At 37.5% G+C, this 15,906-nt stretch overlaps 1 protein-coding gene across 1 annotated transcript in view; it reads left to right on the forward strand.

Annotated features, from left to right (window-relative positions):
- Positions 1–15,906, forward strand: part of baiap2l1b (BAR/IMD domain containing adaptor protein 2 like 1b) — a 104,341-nt gene that overhangs the window by 41,546 nt on the left and 46,889 nt on the right. Inside the window, exon 4 of the mRNA XM_062036858.1 lies at positions 8,921–8,982. Within this exon, the coding sequence (XP_061892842.1) occupies positions 8,921–8,982 (62 nt within the window). The remainder of the gene's footprint in view (positions 1–8,920; positions 8,983–15,906) is intronic.

Genomic DNA, 15,906 nt, shown 5'->3' on the forward strand with positions numbered 1-15,906 from the left:
CAATGAAAAAGGAGGATTACTTCCAAATTCTTGTAGAAATAATTGGAAACTCAAGACAGCCATGACATTATGTTCTTTACAAGTGTATGTAAACTTTTGATCGCGACTGCATATAGACTACTTACTCCTCTCAAATATATACAAGCTTCGCTTCAAAGGTATTGTAATTGACAGGATTAACTCATTTTTTACAGCGCTTTTCAAATTTCACATCAAAAGTGCTTGATGAGTCTAGACTTGACTCCAGCGTTGGCAAACAGGAATTTTTCCTCAGGCCTTATCTGGGTTTGGCTAGTTAGTTCATGGCAGCAGATATCAACATCATGACACACACACGCAGCTCCCACACCTGGCTCGACACCTGCTGCCTGGCAACATTCTCCAAAGGCTATGACAACAATCAACAAACAAATGACGGGAAAAAGGACTGTTGGTTCACTGTGAAGTCATTTGTTTGACGTTTCTGTTGACAGACTCGTCATTAAGTTTGCATGTTGGGCCTTTTTAAAGATGACATTCATATTCCGACTTAATGTAATGGCTTTCTCTTCAAACTGAGGCCACATTCTCTCCGTAGCACTCTTCGAATGGCAGCAAGTCTCACTATAAAGTAAGGTGAGGCAGGAATCATGTTGAAAGACATGGCAGGGAAGGGCAGTGTTTACACAGCGGTGAACAACAGGTCATACCTTGATCCGTGTACAGTCGCGATCAAAAGTTTGCATACACTTGTTCATGGCTGTCTTGAGTTTCCAATCATTTCTACAACTTTTTGTGATAGAGTGATAGGAGCACATACTTGTTGGTCACTAAAACATTCATGAAGTTTGCTTCTTTTATGAATTTATTATGGGTCTACTGAAAATGTGAGCAAATGTGCTGGGTCAAAAGTATACATACAGCAATGTTAATATTTGCTTACATGTCCCTTGGCAAGTTTCACTGCAATAAGGCACTTTTGGTAGCCATCCACAAGCTTCTGGTTGTATTTTTGACCACTCCTCTTGACAAAATTGGTGCAGTTCAGCTAAATTTGTTGGTTTTCCGATATGGACTTGTTTCTTCAGCATTGGCCACACGTTTAAGTCAGAACTTGTCACAACGGGGTTTTCGCAGCTTACTGCGGGGTTCGTTCTCCCACTCCGGACATGGCGTGCAGGTAGGAACATGATTTAATGATCAAAACTCAAAGAGGTGCAAAAAACCGAAAACAAGCCGACAACGTGCCTGATCGCACTCGAAGCTAAAGCTAACACTGAGCATGGACTATGGACAAGAAATAATCACGTAACTTTGGCATGAAACAAACAACTTACGTAGCAGGTTGCATGAAGCAAATACTTAGCACAGTGGTTCTTAACCTGGGTTCGATCGAACCCTAGGGGTTCGGCGGAGGTCAAGACACACCCGACTCATCGTGTAAATAAAAACTTCTCCCTATCGGCGTATTACGGATACGGCAACAGCAGAAGTCACACTGATTTGCAGGTGTGTAATTTGTTGTGAGTTTGTTGGTTTTGTTCTCTGAACAAGGTGATGTTCATGCACGGTTCATTTTGTGCACCAGTAAAAAAACATGGTAACACTTTAGTATGGGGAACATATTCACCATTAATTAGTTGCTTATTAACATGCAAATTAGTAACATATTGCCTCTTAACTAGTCATTATTAAGTACTTATTAATGCCTTATTCGGCATGGCCTTATTATAACCCTAACCCTCTAACCTTGGCCCTAACCCTCTAGCCCTAACCCTAGCCAAATAACTCTAAATGAAGTCTTTGATACTTAGAATATGTTCCCCTAGTGTCCAAAAAACTCTAAATTAAGTCTTTGTTACTTGGAATATGTTCCCCATACTAAAGTGTCACCAAAAACATATAACTTTGTCTTGAATTTGAAAAAAAACAACATTTTATTTTTCACTAAAGAAGGGTTCGGTGAATGCGCATATGAAACTGGTGGGGTTCGGTAACTCCAACAAGGTTAAGAACCACTGACTTAGCATAAACTTGAAACCAGACATGAAGCGAACAATGACGCCAGGCCGACTGACCGGCAAAGGCAGGCTTAAATAATGCCTCTGATTAGTGCTCGGGCAACAGGTGAGCGGGCGAACACTAATCAAAGGCAGGTGGAAATAATAAGTAACCATGGTAACTAAAACAAACAAGGGTGCACAAAAAACTGGAACTCTTGTAGTCCAAAACTAACAGAACATAACAAAACATGATCCGGGCCACGGATCATGACAGGACTTTGGGAAGGCCATTCTAAAACCTTAATTCTAGCCTGATTTAGCCATTCCTTTACCACTTTTGACGTGTGTTTGGGGTCATTGTCCTGTTGGAACACCCAACTGCGCCCAAGACCCAGCATCCGGGCTGATGATTTTAGGTTGTCCTGAAGAATTTAGAGGTAATCCTCATTTTTCATTGTCCCATTTACTCTCTGTAAAGCACCAGTTCCATTGGCAGCAAAACAGGCCCAGAGCACAATGCTACCACCACCATGCTTGACGGTAGGCAAACGCCTCACCTTTTCTCCTCCAAACATATTGCTGGGTATTGTGGCCAAACAGCTCAATTTTTGTTTCATATGACATCACATTGACAAAGATAAGACCTTCTGGAGGAAAGTTCTGTGGTCAGATGAAACAAAAATTGAGCTGTTTGGCCACAATACCCAGCAATATGTACACAAAGCTGAAATGCTTGAGCATTGCTAAACCACATCTGGGCTCAGGTAGAACTGACCAACACAACCATCTTACCACATGTGACTGTACATGCTACTCATTCAATCAAAAACTGTTTTATCATATCAGCGCAGGCCTTGTGCTACGATCTTGGTTTCTATAGCAACTGCGACTCAAATGGGCTGTTTACCTTGTTTACATCTGCACTCGTGACAGAAAATCAACTAAATGCAGGGCAATTTTGGCAGAATACGCCTTAAGTTTTGAAATTAAATGAAATGAGTTTATTTCGGTCATATAATCAACCATTGTTTGATCAATTTAACAGCACAGACTATACATATTAACAATCATTCACATACACACACAAAAAGGAAAAGAAAGACCGAAAAAGGAATAGGCTGAAGCCAAGGCTTATATTTGCCTATCCTCTCTAGTCACTGAAAACAAGATTGCCTGGAACATCAACGTTAAAAAAATCAATGGGATAAGAGTAATCGTTGCTATATATTTTATAATTTTCCATTATTTCTCCTTTCAAGGCTTTCTTAAACCTTAACAAAGAACTACATGTCTTCAACTCATCAGTGTGATTGTTCCACCATTTAACTCCTAAAACTGAATTACATTTGTATTTTATATTCCTTCTTTCTTTACATATTTCAAAAATCCATTATAGTTTTCTTCTCTTAATTTAAATAACCTAAGAATACAAGCTGGAAGGCTGTTGTTCTTTACTCGAAACATCATTTCCATTGTTTTTAAAAACACAATATCTGAACATTTTAACACATTAGAACTTATGAATAATGGATTGGTATGTTCATAGTAGCACACTTGCTGTATTATTCTAATGACCCTTTTTTTAAGTTTAATTATTGGTTCTATGTTTGTTTTATAAACATTTCCCCAAACTTCAACACAATATGTTAGATATGGAAAAAATTAAGAATAATATAACATATGCAGACATTTCTTATTCAGCATGTGTCTTACTTTATAAAGAAAAGCAATTGTTCCCTTTATATATTTAATATGCGGTTTCCAACATAATTTATGATCAACTATTATTCCCAAGAACTTAGTTTCACACTCTATCAATTTCCACTTGATTTAATTTTAATTTTGCTTCATAACTTGTCCTTGCACCACTACACACCCTAAATGTAGTTTTCTTATCATTTAATGATAACTTATTAATATCAAACCATTTTTTAGCTGAACCAACTCAACCTATATTATCCTCAAAACTTCCTTCAAGTCTTCTCCTGAACAATATACATTTGTATCATCTGCAAACATAATACATTTCAATTTATTTGATACTGAACAAATATAATTTAAATAAAGTATGAATAACTTAGGTCCCAATACCGAGCCTTGTGGAAGTCACCCTTCTTGGCTGTGATTTAGTCTTATTAATTTCCACATATTAAGATCTATTACTTAAATAACTACTTAACCACTGTTGTAAAACACCTTCTTATGCCATATTTCAATCATAAATTCAAGCGGATTATTAATTTTTATTTTATTTTACCAACATGTTTTCGGCGGTTTAAAATGAATCCCTCACTTTATTAGTCAGTGCACATCCAAGCCGAAGAAAAGAGAACTCAGCTGCAGGTCAACCTTCCACTCTCACACGCTGTGCCTCAACAGCCAAATGTGAAGTGTTAAAAAATGATATCTGTCAAGTGTAAATTCACAAACACTCATACAGGCCTCATACAATATGTTTGAAACAGACTCAAATCAGCTGGCCTGCCATCTGGCTCTGGGTACCTTCAGAGTAGTAGAATAGAATAGAATACAATAGAAAAAAATAGAAAGTACTTTATTGATCCCTGGGGGAAATTCGGCACCAAAGTTCGCTCACAATAAACAATAAACACTTGGGTATTTTTTACATGTGAATAATATCAATACAGTCTATTATACAGCATTATTCACATGTGAATAATTTAAATACAGTCTATTATACAGAATATTTCACATGTGAATAATATAAATACAGTCTATTATACAGCATTATTCAGATGTGAATACTATAAATACAGTCTATTATACAGCATTATTGAATGTGAATAATATAAATACAGTCTATTATACGGCATTATTCACATGTGAATAATATAAATACAGTCCATTATACAGCATTATTCACATGTGAATAATATAAATACAGTCTATTATACGGCATTATTCACATGTGAATAATATAAATACAGTCCATTATACAGCATTATTCACATGTGAATAATATAAATACAGTCTATTATACAGCATTATTTATATGTGAATAATATAAATACAGTCTATTATACAGCATTATTCACATGTGAATACTATAAATACAGTTTATTATACAGCATTATTGAATGTGAATAATATAAATACAGTCTATTGTACAGCATTATTCACATGTGAATAATTTAAATACAGTCTATTATACAGCATTATTCACATGTGAATACTATAAATACGGTCTAACATACAGCATTATTCACATGTGAATAATATAAATACAGTCTATTATACAGCATTTTTCACATGTGAATAATATAAATACAGTCTATTATACAGCATTATTTACATGTGAATACTATAAATACAGTCTATTATACAGCATTATGAAATGTGAATAATATAAATACAGTCTATTATACAGCATTATTCACATGTGAATAAAATAAATACAGTCTATCATACAGCATTATTCACATGTGAATACTATAAATACAGTCTATTATACAGCATTATTCACATGTGAATACTATAAATACAGTATTTTATACAGCATTATTCACATGTGAATAATATAAATACAGTCTATTATACAGCATTATTCACATGTGAATAATATAAATAAAGTCTGTTGTACAGCATTATTCACACGTAAACACTATAAATACAGTCTATTATACAGCATTATTGACATGTGAATAATATAAATGCAGTCTATTATACAACATTATTCACATGTGAATAATATAAATACAGTCTTTTATACAGCATTATTCACATGTGAATACTATAAATACAGTCTATTATAGAGCATTATTCACATGTGAATAATATAAATGCAGTCTATTATACAGCATTATTCACATGTGAATAACATAAATGCAGTCTTTTATACATTCAAGTACAGTCAAAAAGGAACATATGGATTATACGGTCTGATGGCTGTCTGTCTGTATGTTTGTTTTACTGTTTTAATAGTTATCTAATGAATCTGCACATGTTTTAATTAACATATGCATTTCATCATATTATTGTTGCTTTAGCAAGTTAAACTGTCTACTCAAGTCAACCCACAATTTCCCCTGTTGCAATCTTTATGTGAGATAAGCACGTTTTTATCTTTTTAATGCATTCTAACTCGTTAAAGAACGTTAGCTAAAAGTCAGCTGAAAACATTTAAACACCTCAATCAACATTTTATATACAAGCTGTAAGTACACTATATTGCCGAAAGTATTTGGCCACCCATCGAAATGATGAGAATCAGGTGTCCTAATCACAGGTGTATAAAATCAAGCACTTAGGCATGGAGACTGTTTCTACAAACATTTGTGAAAGAATGGGCCGCTCTCAGGAGCTCAGTGTGCAACAAATCCAGTCGTGAAACAAAGCACGCTAAAAGTTGTTTGTCTGCGTTACCACTTATATGACCAAAACCGCTTGGTTAATATTAGGGTCACAAGATGTGACATGGATCATTGTTGGCGATTTTTGGATGTTTCTTAAGAGCAGTGGTCCCCAAACTACAGCCCGCCAGCGTCCAAAATCCAGCCCGCGGGAAGTCCCAAGTTTAAAAAAAAAAGTTTTATTTTTTTTTTTTTCTTAATTATTATTTTTTTAAATCTGTCCCTTCTAATCCATTTTCTACCGCTTGTTACTCTCGGTGTCTCCTAGCTGCTCAGGCAAACTATATTGTCTAAAAATACATTTTCCCATCGATAAAGTGACATCATCGGCAAAGTGCGTGCTCTTTCAGTCAATTAGTGCACGAGGAACATATATATATATATGTGTATATATATATATATGTATATATATACACTACCGTTCAAAAGTTTGGGGTCACCCAAACAATTTTGTGGAATAGCCTTCATTTCTAAGAACAAGAATAGACTGTGGAGTTTCAGATGAAAGTTCTCTTTTTCTGGCCATTTTGAGCGTTTAAATGACCCCACAAATGTGATGCTCCAGAAACTCAATCTGCTCAAAGGAAGGTCAGTTTTGTAGCTTCTGTAACGAGCTAAACTGTTTTCAGATGTGTGAACATGATTGCACAAGGGTTTTCTAATCATCAATTAGCCTTCTGAGCCAATGAGCAAACACATTGTACCATTAGAACACTGGAGTGATAGTTGCTGGAAACGGGCCTCTATACACCTATGTAGATATTGCACCAAAAACCAGACATTTGCAGCTAGAATAGTCATTTACCACATTAGCAATGTATAGAGTGTATTTCTTTAAAGTTAAGACTAGTTTAAAGTTATCTTCATTGAAAAGTACAGTGCTTTTCCTTCAAAAATAAGGACATTTCAATGTGACCCCAAACTTTTGAACGGTAGTGTATATATATATATATATATATATATATATATATATATATATATATATATATATATATATATATATATATATATATATATATATATATACACTATATTTCCCAAAGTGTTTGGCCACCTGCCTTGACTCACATATGAACTTGAAGTGCCATCCCATGGAATTGTCCAAAAAGTTTTGGTATCCTGGAGCATTCAAAGTTCCTTTCACTGGAACTAAGGGGCCAAGCCCAACTCCTGAAAAAAAACCCTACACCATAATTCCTTCTCCACCAAATTTCACGCTCTGCACAATGCAGTCCGAGATGTAGCGTTCTCCTGGCAACCTCCAAACCCAGACTGGTCCATCAGATTGCCAGATGGAAAAGCGTGATTCATCACTCCAGAGAAGGCGTCTCCACTGCTCTAGAGTCCAGTGGCGACGTGCTTTACACCACTCTAACCAACGCTTTGCATTGGACTTGGTGATGTATGGCTTAGATGCAGCTGCTCGGCCATGGAAACCCATTTCATGTAGCTTTCTGCTAATTGGAAGGTCACGTGAAGTTTGGAGCTCTGTAGCAACTGACTGTGCAGAAAGTCTTTGCACTATGCGCTTCAGCATCCGCTGAGCCCTCTCTGTCAGTTCACGTGGCCTACCACTTGGTGGCTGAGTTGCTGTTGTTCCCAAACTCTTCCATTTTCTTATAATAAAGCCGACAGTTGACTTTGGAATATTTAGGAGTGAGGAAATTTCACGACTGGATTTGTTGCACAGGTGGCATCCTATGACAGTTCCACGCTGGAAATCACTGAAAGCGGCCCATTCTTTCACAAATGTTTGTAGAAACAGTCTCCATGCCTAAGTGCTTGATTTTATACACCTGTGGCCGGGCCAAGTGATTAGGACACCTGATTCTGATCATTTGGATGGGTGGCCAAGTACTTTTGGAAATATAGTGGCCAAATTGTTTTAACCCAACGCGGCCCCCGAGTCAAAAAGTTTGGGGACCCCTGCTTTAGAGGGTTTTATGAGCGCAATAAAGTACTCCCATTAGCTGCATTGTTAGCCACTTCATATTTGCCATATATTACAAGTTAGAATCCATAAAAAAAGAAAAACATGTGTTCTTGTCTCACGTAGGGATTGTGAATGATAGGCAAAATTCCAAAAAAGTGCAGTTCCTCTTTAATATTAACTCTTTTTGATTCTGTGACGATGTAATGTTCAAGAGTGGAATTTTAATTACTGGCTTTAAATTTGCACACCTTGTAATTCTAAATTGACAATTTAAACCAGCAGCATGCAGAAACGGGACGTGGCAACGTGTGCCGCCCGTCACTTAAGCTCTTTTTAATTGCCCTCAGCAGTCGGTGGTCCAGTTTTTCCGGTTCAGGCGCATACATTTTATATCGCTTTTCCTTGTAACACAGAGAATCCTTTGTAACGTAATCAGAAAAGTGGCCACACTTGACTTGCCTAAGGTTGAACTATGCAAAGAATCATTTAGCATCACTGTGCTATTTATGTTTCATTCAAGAAAAATTGACTGGGTGTTGTTGATTCCTCTTTGTTCTTCTTCGAGCATTGTAATCCATTCATAATGGGGTGTATTTTAATTTGTTATGTCATATTATGTTTATGCTCTCTTGCAGGAATGGTGCTGATGGGTATCTCAGAAGTCCACAGAAAAGTTATTTTTGAGTTGGAGGACAACGTAAGTGTAATTTTTGTGCTTCCTGTAAATTCCATTCTTGCTTAATTGTCTTACTCTCTAAAACCCTGTGTTAAAAAATATCACTAAGCACCATTTATGGGCTCATTTGTCAACACCCCACCCTGTAGCCGCTTTTTCCACCCTACCTCCCATGGGGAAAAGTGGAGCGGGGAGAAGAAATACAAGTTTTCCGTGTCTTGAGTACCCGTTAAGCTACTGACTGTAAATGTCAGGTCTGAGTTTTACGGTGAGTCACTGACACCTGCATGAGATGACCTTTGTTGTAAATCACACGGTTGTCTTTTGAAAGTTATTTCCCGAAACGAAAAAGGTGCAAATAATTTCTCTGTTTAAAAGTTTTTACAAAATTTGGACATTGGACGTGATATGAAGTGGTTTTCCACTTCAAAATACAGCAGGAAACCACACCGCTACACACTTCAGTGGGAAGAAGAACATTAGGGGTGCACAAAAAAAATGTTCATATCCAAATCATGATTATTATTTATCCCAATTTTAAATCGATTCATAACTTTCAAAAATCGATTTTGTTTTTTTTGTTTTTTTTTCATGAGAAGCCACCTCCATGCAACCAAAAGGAGCTTCTCTGACTTGTAACCTGCTTTGAAAAGAATCTCATTATAGTTACTACACCGAATAATAAATTGCGAGAATTCTGAATCGAATCGTCACTCCAGGAATCAGAATCTGATCGAATTGTTAGGTGCCCAAAAATTCACACCCCTAGAGAGCATAGTACAAACAAAAACATGGGAGGAGAACAGTTTACTTCTTGGTATGTGGCTGATATCAACAGTAAGAAGACACATTTTAGTCAAAAAGAGACTGAGGAGAGCCATAAAATAGGCTAAAACTAAAGGCTAAACACAGATAATATAATTATAATGGGGGATTTTTTTAAACACGTGCAAATTTGATACCACACGCAAAGCTGATCTACTAAACATGTGTATTTTGTGTGTCTCTGTCTTAATTAATATGCAGAATATATGCTGCTCATCAAAACGCCCACAATACCGGGAGGAGAAGATGCAATATATTATACAGCACGCGCAATATGCTTTATCAACGCTCATCACTGTTTTGGGAGCTCTATTATGCGTTTTGAAAAGGACGCTCAAACTGACACAGTTACGCTCATGGCTGTGAGAAAAGAGTGCCCACGATGGATAGAGAATCTTTCGTCCAACATGTATGTTTCACCATACTTAGACGGTCAGAAATAAAAAATATTAGACACATTGTCTTTCAGCAACATCCTTTTATAATTTCATAGCTGCGGGATGACTTAAAGGGCTGATTAAAACAAATTCAATTGATACATTTTGGTGCCATTAAATATTTTTTTAATGATGTTCATTCGCATATAAAATATATATTATTAACATATATCCTATATGATTATAAATCCTGAAGGTGTGCATTTTTTGCGTCTTGAGCGGTGTAGTGCAGCCTCCCTGCCACGCACTTTCAGCAGTGGAAAAAAAGAAAAGAAGTGGTTTCATTGTAGATGCACTGCACGACTGCTTATAAAATGTGGTACATGTTTCCTGCTGGTTTGAAAACATAGCAAAAAGGCTCAGGTAGGAGCACGATTCAGTGAATGTGCAGTAAATGAGTGTCTCTGTGGTGATGCCCCGTGAAGAGCACGCAAAATCCTCATTTAAATAAAGTTGTCTGCAACACTTTTCAATTCCACACAGTGTTAGTAGATCACTCGCAACACGCCCACTAATAGTACACGCTATTTTATGAATTGCACACGCTGTTTAGCGCAAAGTATTTGGATCTTAATAAATCAGGCCTGAGGTGTTTATTTTTCAAATTTCCAGCCATGTACAGTCGCGATCAAAAGTTTACATACAAGAGAAACTGGAAATTGTGATGTATCATGTTGTATGCTTGCATGTTCGAAATAAACTCAAACTCAACTCAACTCAACTCAACTCAACTTGTAAAGAACATAATGTCATGGCTGTCTTGAGTTTCCAGTCATTTCTACAACTCTTATTTTTTTGTGACATACTTGTTTGTCACAAAAAACATTCATGAAGTTTGGTTCTTTTATTAATTTATTAAGGGTCTGACATCACATGGACAAAGATAAGACCTTCTGGAGGAAAGTTTTGTGGTCAGATGAAACAAAAATTGAGCTGTTTGGCTACAATACCCAGCAATATGTTTAGAGGACAAAAGGTGAGGCCTTTAATCCCAGGAACACCATTCCTACCGTCAAGCATGGTGGTGGTAGTATTATGCTCTGGGCCTGTTTTGCTGCCAATGGAACTGGTGCTTTACAGAGAGAAAATGGGACAATGAAAAAGGAGGATTACCTCCAAATTCTTCAGGACAAGCTACAATCATCACCCCGGAGGTTGGGTCTTGGGCGCAGTTGGGTGTTCCAACAGGACAATGACCCCAAACACATGTCAAAAAGTGGTAAAGGAATGGCTAAATCAGGCTAGAATTAAGGTTTTAGAATGGCCTTCCCAAAGTCCTGACTTAAACGTGTGGACAATGCTGAAGAAACAAGTCCATGTCAGAAAACCAACACATTTAGCCGAACTGCACCAATTTTGTCAAGAGGAGTGGTCAAAAATGCAACCAGAAGCTTGTGGATGGCTACCAAAAGTGCCTTATCGCAGTGAAACTTGCCAAGGGACATGTAAGCAAATATTAACATTGCTGTATGTATACTTTTGACCCAGCACATTTGCTCACATTTTCAGTAGACCCATAATAAATTCATAAAAGAACCAAACTTCATGAATGTTTTTTGTGACCAAAAAATCAGAGTTGTAGAAATGATTGGAAACTCAAGACAGCCATGACATTATGTTCTTTACAAGTGTATGTCAACTTTTGATCGCGACTGTATCCTCAAGTTTCAAGTTTCAATTTTATTCACAATACCATAGAACAATTACAATAGTAGTGAATATCATTTAAAGATATTGGTAAGTGAAAGGGTCCCCCAAATAAGCTAGAAGAAGCTTTTGACAGGGGGTCCAGAGGACAGTATATACATGGGATGATGAAAAATGGTAGCAAGCACAACAACAACAACAAAAAAAACAACAACGCTATATGATAAACACAAGATAATAGTACTAAAGCACGCATACACATACACACATACCTCCATTCGACCATGCAAAACCCAACTGTAGTCGACCCCACATGAGGCATTAGAGATAGGTGGTTAATAGGTAAGTTTTCAGTTTCTTTTTGAAGTTGGAGAATGGATACCGCATCTTGAAGCTCTCATTAAGCCGGTTCCAAATCTTAGGTCCCCTGCATACAACACTTCGATCGGTACAAGCCAGTAGACGATGTTTACCTGATATCAGATCTAAGTTACGAGTGTTGTGGGCATGCTGGGGATGGTAGATAGGAACCAAGCTACAGAGCCTCAGATTCAGCCTGTGGATGACTTGATAGGTTAAACAAGCATTTTGATAAATATTGAACTCTGTCAGTCTTAAAAGATGATAATTATGAAATAGAAGTCGAGTGGGGGCATTAAACTTGGACCATGACAGGGCCCGTATGATTTTCTTTTGCATGGATTCTAATTTGTGAAGGTAGGTAGGGAAGGTGTTACACCAGATGACATTACAGTAGTTTAGATGTGGTTCAAGTAGAGTTTTATATAGGGTAAGTAGAGCATACAGAGGAAGATAATGACGAAGGTGAAAGAATAGGCCAACATATTTGGATAATTTGTTTAACAGATGGCTAATGTGACATTTGAAATTGAGGTATTCGTCAATGATTACCCCCAGGAATTTTGTGGAATACACTCTCTGTATTTCCTGCCCATTGATGTTGACATGGCAGTGCTCAGTATTTGTCCGGTTTTTATTAGAATGAAATAGAATAAAATTTGTTTTATTAACATTAAGAGAGAGCTTATTGCATTTGAACCAGGAATCCACTTTCACAAGCTCTGAATTGACAGTTACTTGTAGATCGTGGAGGCTCCTGTGTGAGGTAAACACATTTGTATAATCTGCAAAAATTATTTTATGAAAAGTTTCTGAGGAGTTTACAAAATCATTTATGTATAGGATAAAAAGGGGAGGCCCCAAGATGGATCCCTGGGGAACCCCATAATTTATGGTCATACAGGGTGAATTGTGATCATTGACGAATACACACTGTTGCCTTCCGTATAGGTAAGAACGAAACCAATCGAGAGGTACCCCTCTGACACCATAGTGATATAGCTTATATAATAAAATCTCAAAGTCTATTGTGTCAAAGGCCTTGGACAGATCCAAAAAAATACCAATACCACATTTTCCTTCTTCGATACAGTCATTGACCTTTTCCAAGAGGTCGAGTATAGCCATACAGGTGGTACTTTTTTTACGAAAACCATATTGGGAGGGGACAAGGATATCTAGTTTTTCTAGAAAGCCATTCAGTCGGTTATAGACCACTTTCTCAAATATTTTTGAAAATGTTGGTAAAATTGAAATTGGTCTATAGTTGTTCATATCGTTTTTATCACCTGATTTAAAAATTGGGATTACTTTTGCCACTTTGGACATTTTGGGTACAATGCCAGCACTAAGTGACAGGTTGATACAGTGACAAAGGCTATTTTAACAAAAAGGGCAAAATACTATGAATTAATGGAGTTATTTAATAATATCGTAGGAGGAAGCAAAAATTCAAATTCTCCGGATAAGATACGCTAATAAATTATTCAAAGCAATGCCTCCACCATCAGAAGTCAACACTTGATTGTAGCCTAAAGCATCTTATGATTGTTCCTCCAAACCAAACCCTAACTAGTTCCTTCTGATTAAATGCAAGCCGCGGGCCCAGGATCACCTCTGAGCCATTGTTGCCCACAGTATCAGCGAGTGGGCTGACTTGTTAATGGACTCCAGTTGGTGAGTCACAGCATCAATTTATGTCACAGAAATTGATTGCGGACACAATATACAGTCGTGGTCAAAAGTTTACGTACACTTGTAAAGAACATAATGTCATGGCTGTATCGAGTTTCCAATCATTTCTACAACTCTTATTTTTTTTTGTGATAGAGTGATTGGAGCACATACTTGTTGGTCACAAAAATACATTCATGAAGTTTGGTTCTTTTATGAATTTATTATGGGTCTACTGAAAATGTTGGGTCAAAAGTATACATACAGCAATGTTAATATTTGCTTACATGTCCCTTGGCAAGTTTCACTGCAATAAGGCACTTTTGGTAGGCATCCACAAGCTTCTGCTTGAATTTTTGACCACTCCTCTAGACAAAATTGGTGCAGTTCAGCTAAATTTGTTGGTTTTCCGATATGGACTTGTTTCTTCAGCATTGTCCACACGGGGACGGTGTGGCGCGGTTGGGAGAGGGGCCGTGCCAGCAACCTGAGGGTTCCTGGTTCGATCCCCAGCTTCTTCCAACCTAGTCACGTCCGTTGTGTCCTTGAGCAAGACACTTCACCCTTGCTCCTGATGAGTCGTGGTTAAGGCCTTGCATGGCAGCTCCCGCCATCAGTGTGTGAATGGGTGAATGTGGAAATAGTGTCAAAGAGTACCTTGAAGGTAGAAAAGCGCTATACAAGTATAACCCATTTACCATTTAAGTCAGGACTTTGGGAAGGCCATTCTAAAACCTTCATTCTAGCCTGATTTAGCCATTCCTTTACCACTTTTGACGTGTGTTTGGGGTCATTGTCCTGTTGGAACACCCAACTGTGTCATGATCTGTGGTCTGGATCATGAGTTTTGTTATTTTTTGTCAGTTTTTGGACTCTTTTAGTTCCTGTTTGCGCTTCCTTGTTTGTTTTGTCACCATGGCGACTCGTTAGTTTCACCTGCCTCATTTGTTCGGGACACGCACTTGCTTTAATCAGGAGAGTATTATTTAAGCCCGTGGTTGCCAGTTAGTCGGTCTGGCGACATTGCTCTGTTCTGACTTGTTTCATGCTTGTATTCATGCATTTGCTCTGTTCATACTGCTCCTTCCATGCCTTGCCAAGTACGTTTTGTTTATTCATGCCACAGTTAGCAAGTTTTTGTTTCATGTCCATAGTTCACGCTAATTGTCAGTTTTTGTTTCCTTCGCTAAGTTGTGCCTTCGTCTTGTACGCCTTTTGTTTGTCGATCTTTTTTGAAAATCAAGATTAAATAATGTTCCTACCTTCAAGCCTTGTCCGGTATAGTCCGATTGCATCCCGGGAGAACAAATCTCGCAGTAAGCTGCGAAAAACCCCTCGACCTGACAAACTGCGCCCAAGACCCAACCTCCGGGCTGATGATTTTAGGTTGTCCTGAAGAATTTGGAGGTAATCCTTCTTTTTCATTGTCCCATTTACTCTCTGTAAAGCACCAGTTCCATTGGCAGCAAAACAGGCCCAGAGCATAATACTACCACCACCATGCTTGACGTTGGGCATGGTGTTCCTGGGATTAAAGGCCTCACCTTTTCTCCTCCAAACATAATGCTGTTTATTGTGGCCAAACAGCTCCATTTTTGTTTCATCTGACCTCACATGGACAGAGATAAGACCTTCTGGAGGAAAGTTCTGTGGTCAGATGAATCAAAAATATAAACAAATATTAACATTGCTGTATGTTAGATTTGGTCACATTTTCAGTAGACCTAGGGCTGCAACTAACGATTAATTTGATAATCGATTAATCTGTCGATTGTTACTTCGATTAATCGATTAATAATCGGATAAAAGAGCCGGGTGCAGCATACACCAATAATAACACAGAAATGTAACTCATCAGAACTGAATCAGATATTGTACACGTTTCTGTTGTGAATAATAAAGGATTCATTTTAGGCTGCCTCTGAATAATAGCATGAAATATTCCAGCGCCTTCATAACGTTTAGTTATACTAAAGCGTCACTCAAATCTAAATATATTTAT

Source organism: Entelurus aequoreus, linkage group LG25 (genome assembly GCF_033978785.1).
Source record: "Entelurus aequoreus isolate RoL-2023_Sb linkage group LG25, RoL_Eaeq_v1.1, whole genome shotgun sequence".
NCBI lineage: Eukaryota > Metazoa > Chordata > Actinopteri > Syngnathiformes > Syngnathidae > Entelurus > Entelurus aequoreus.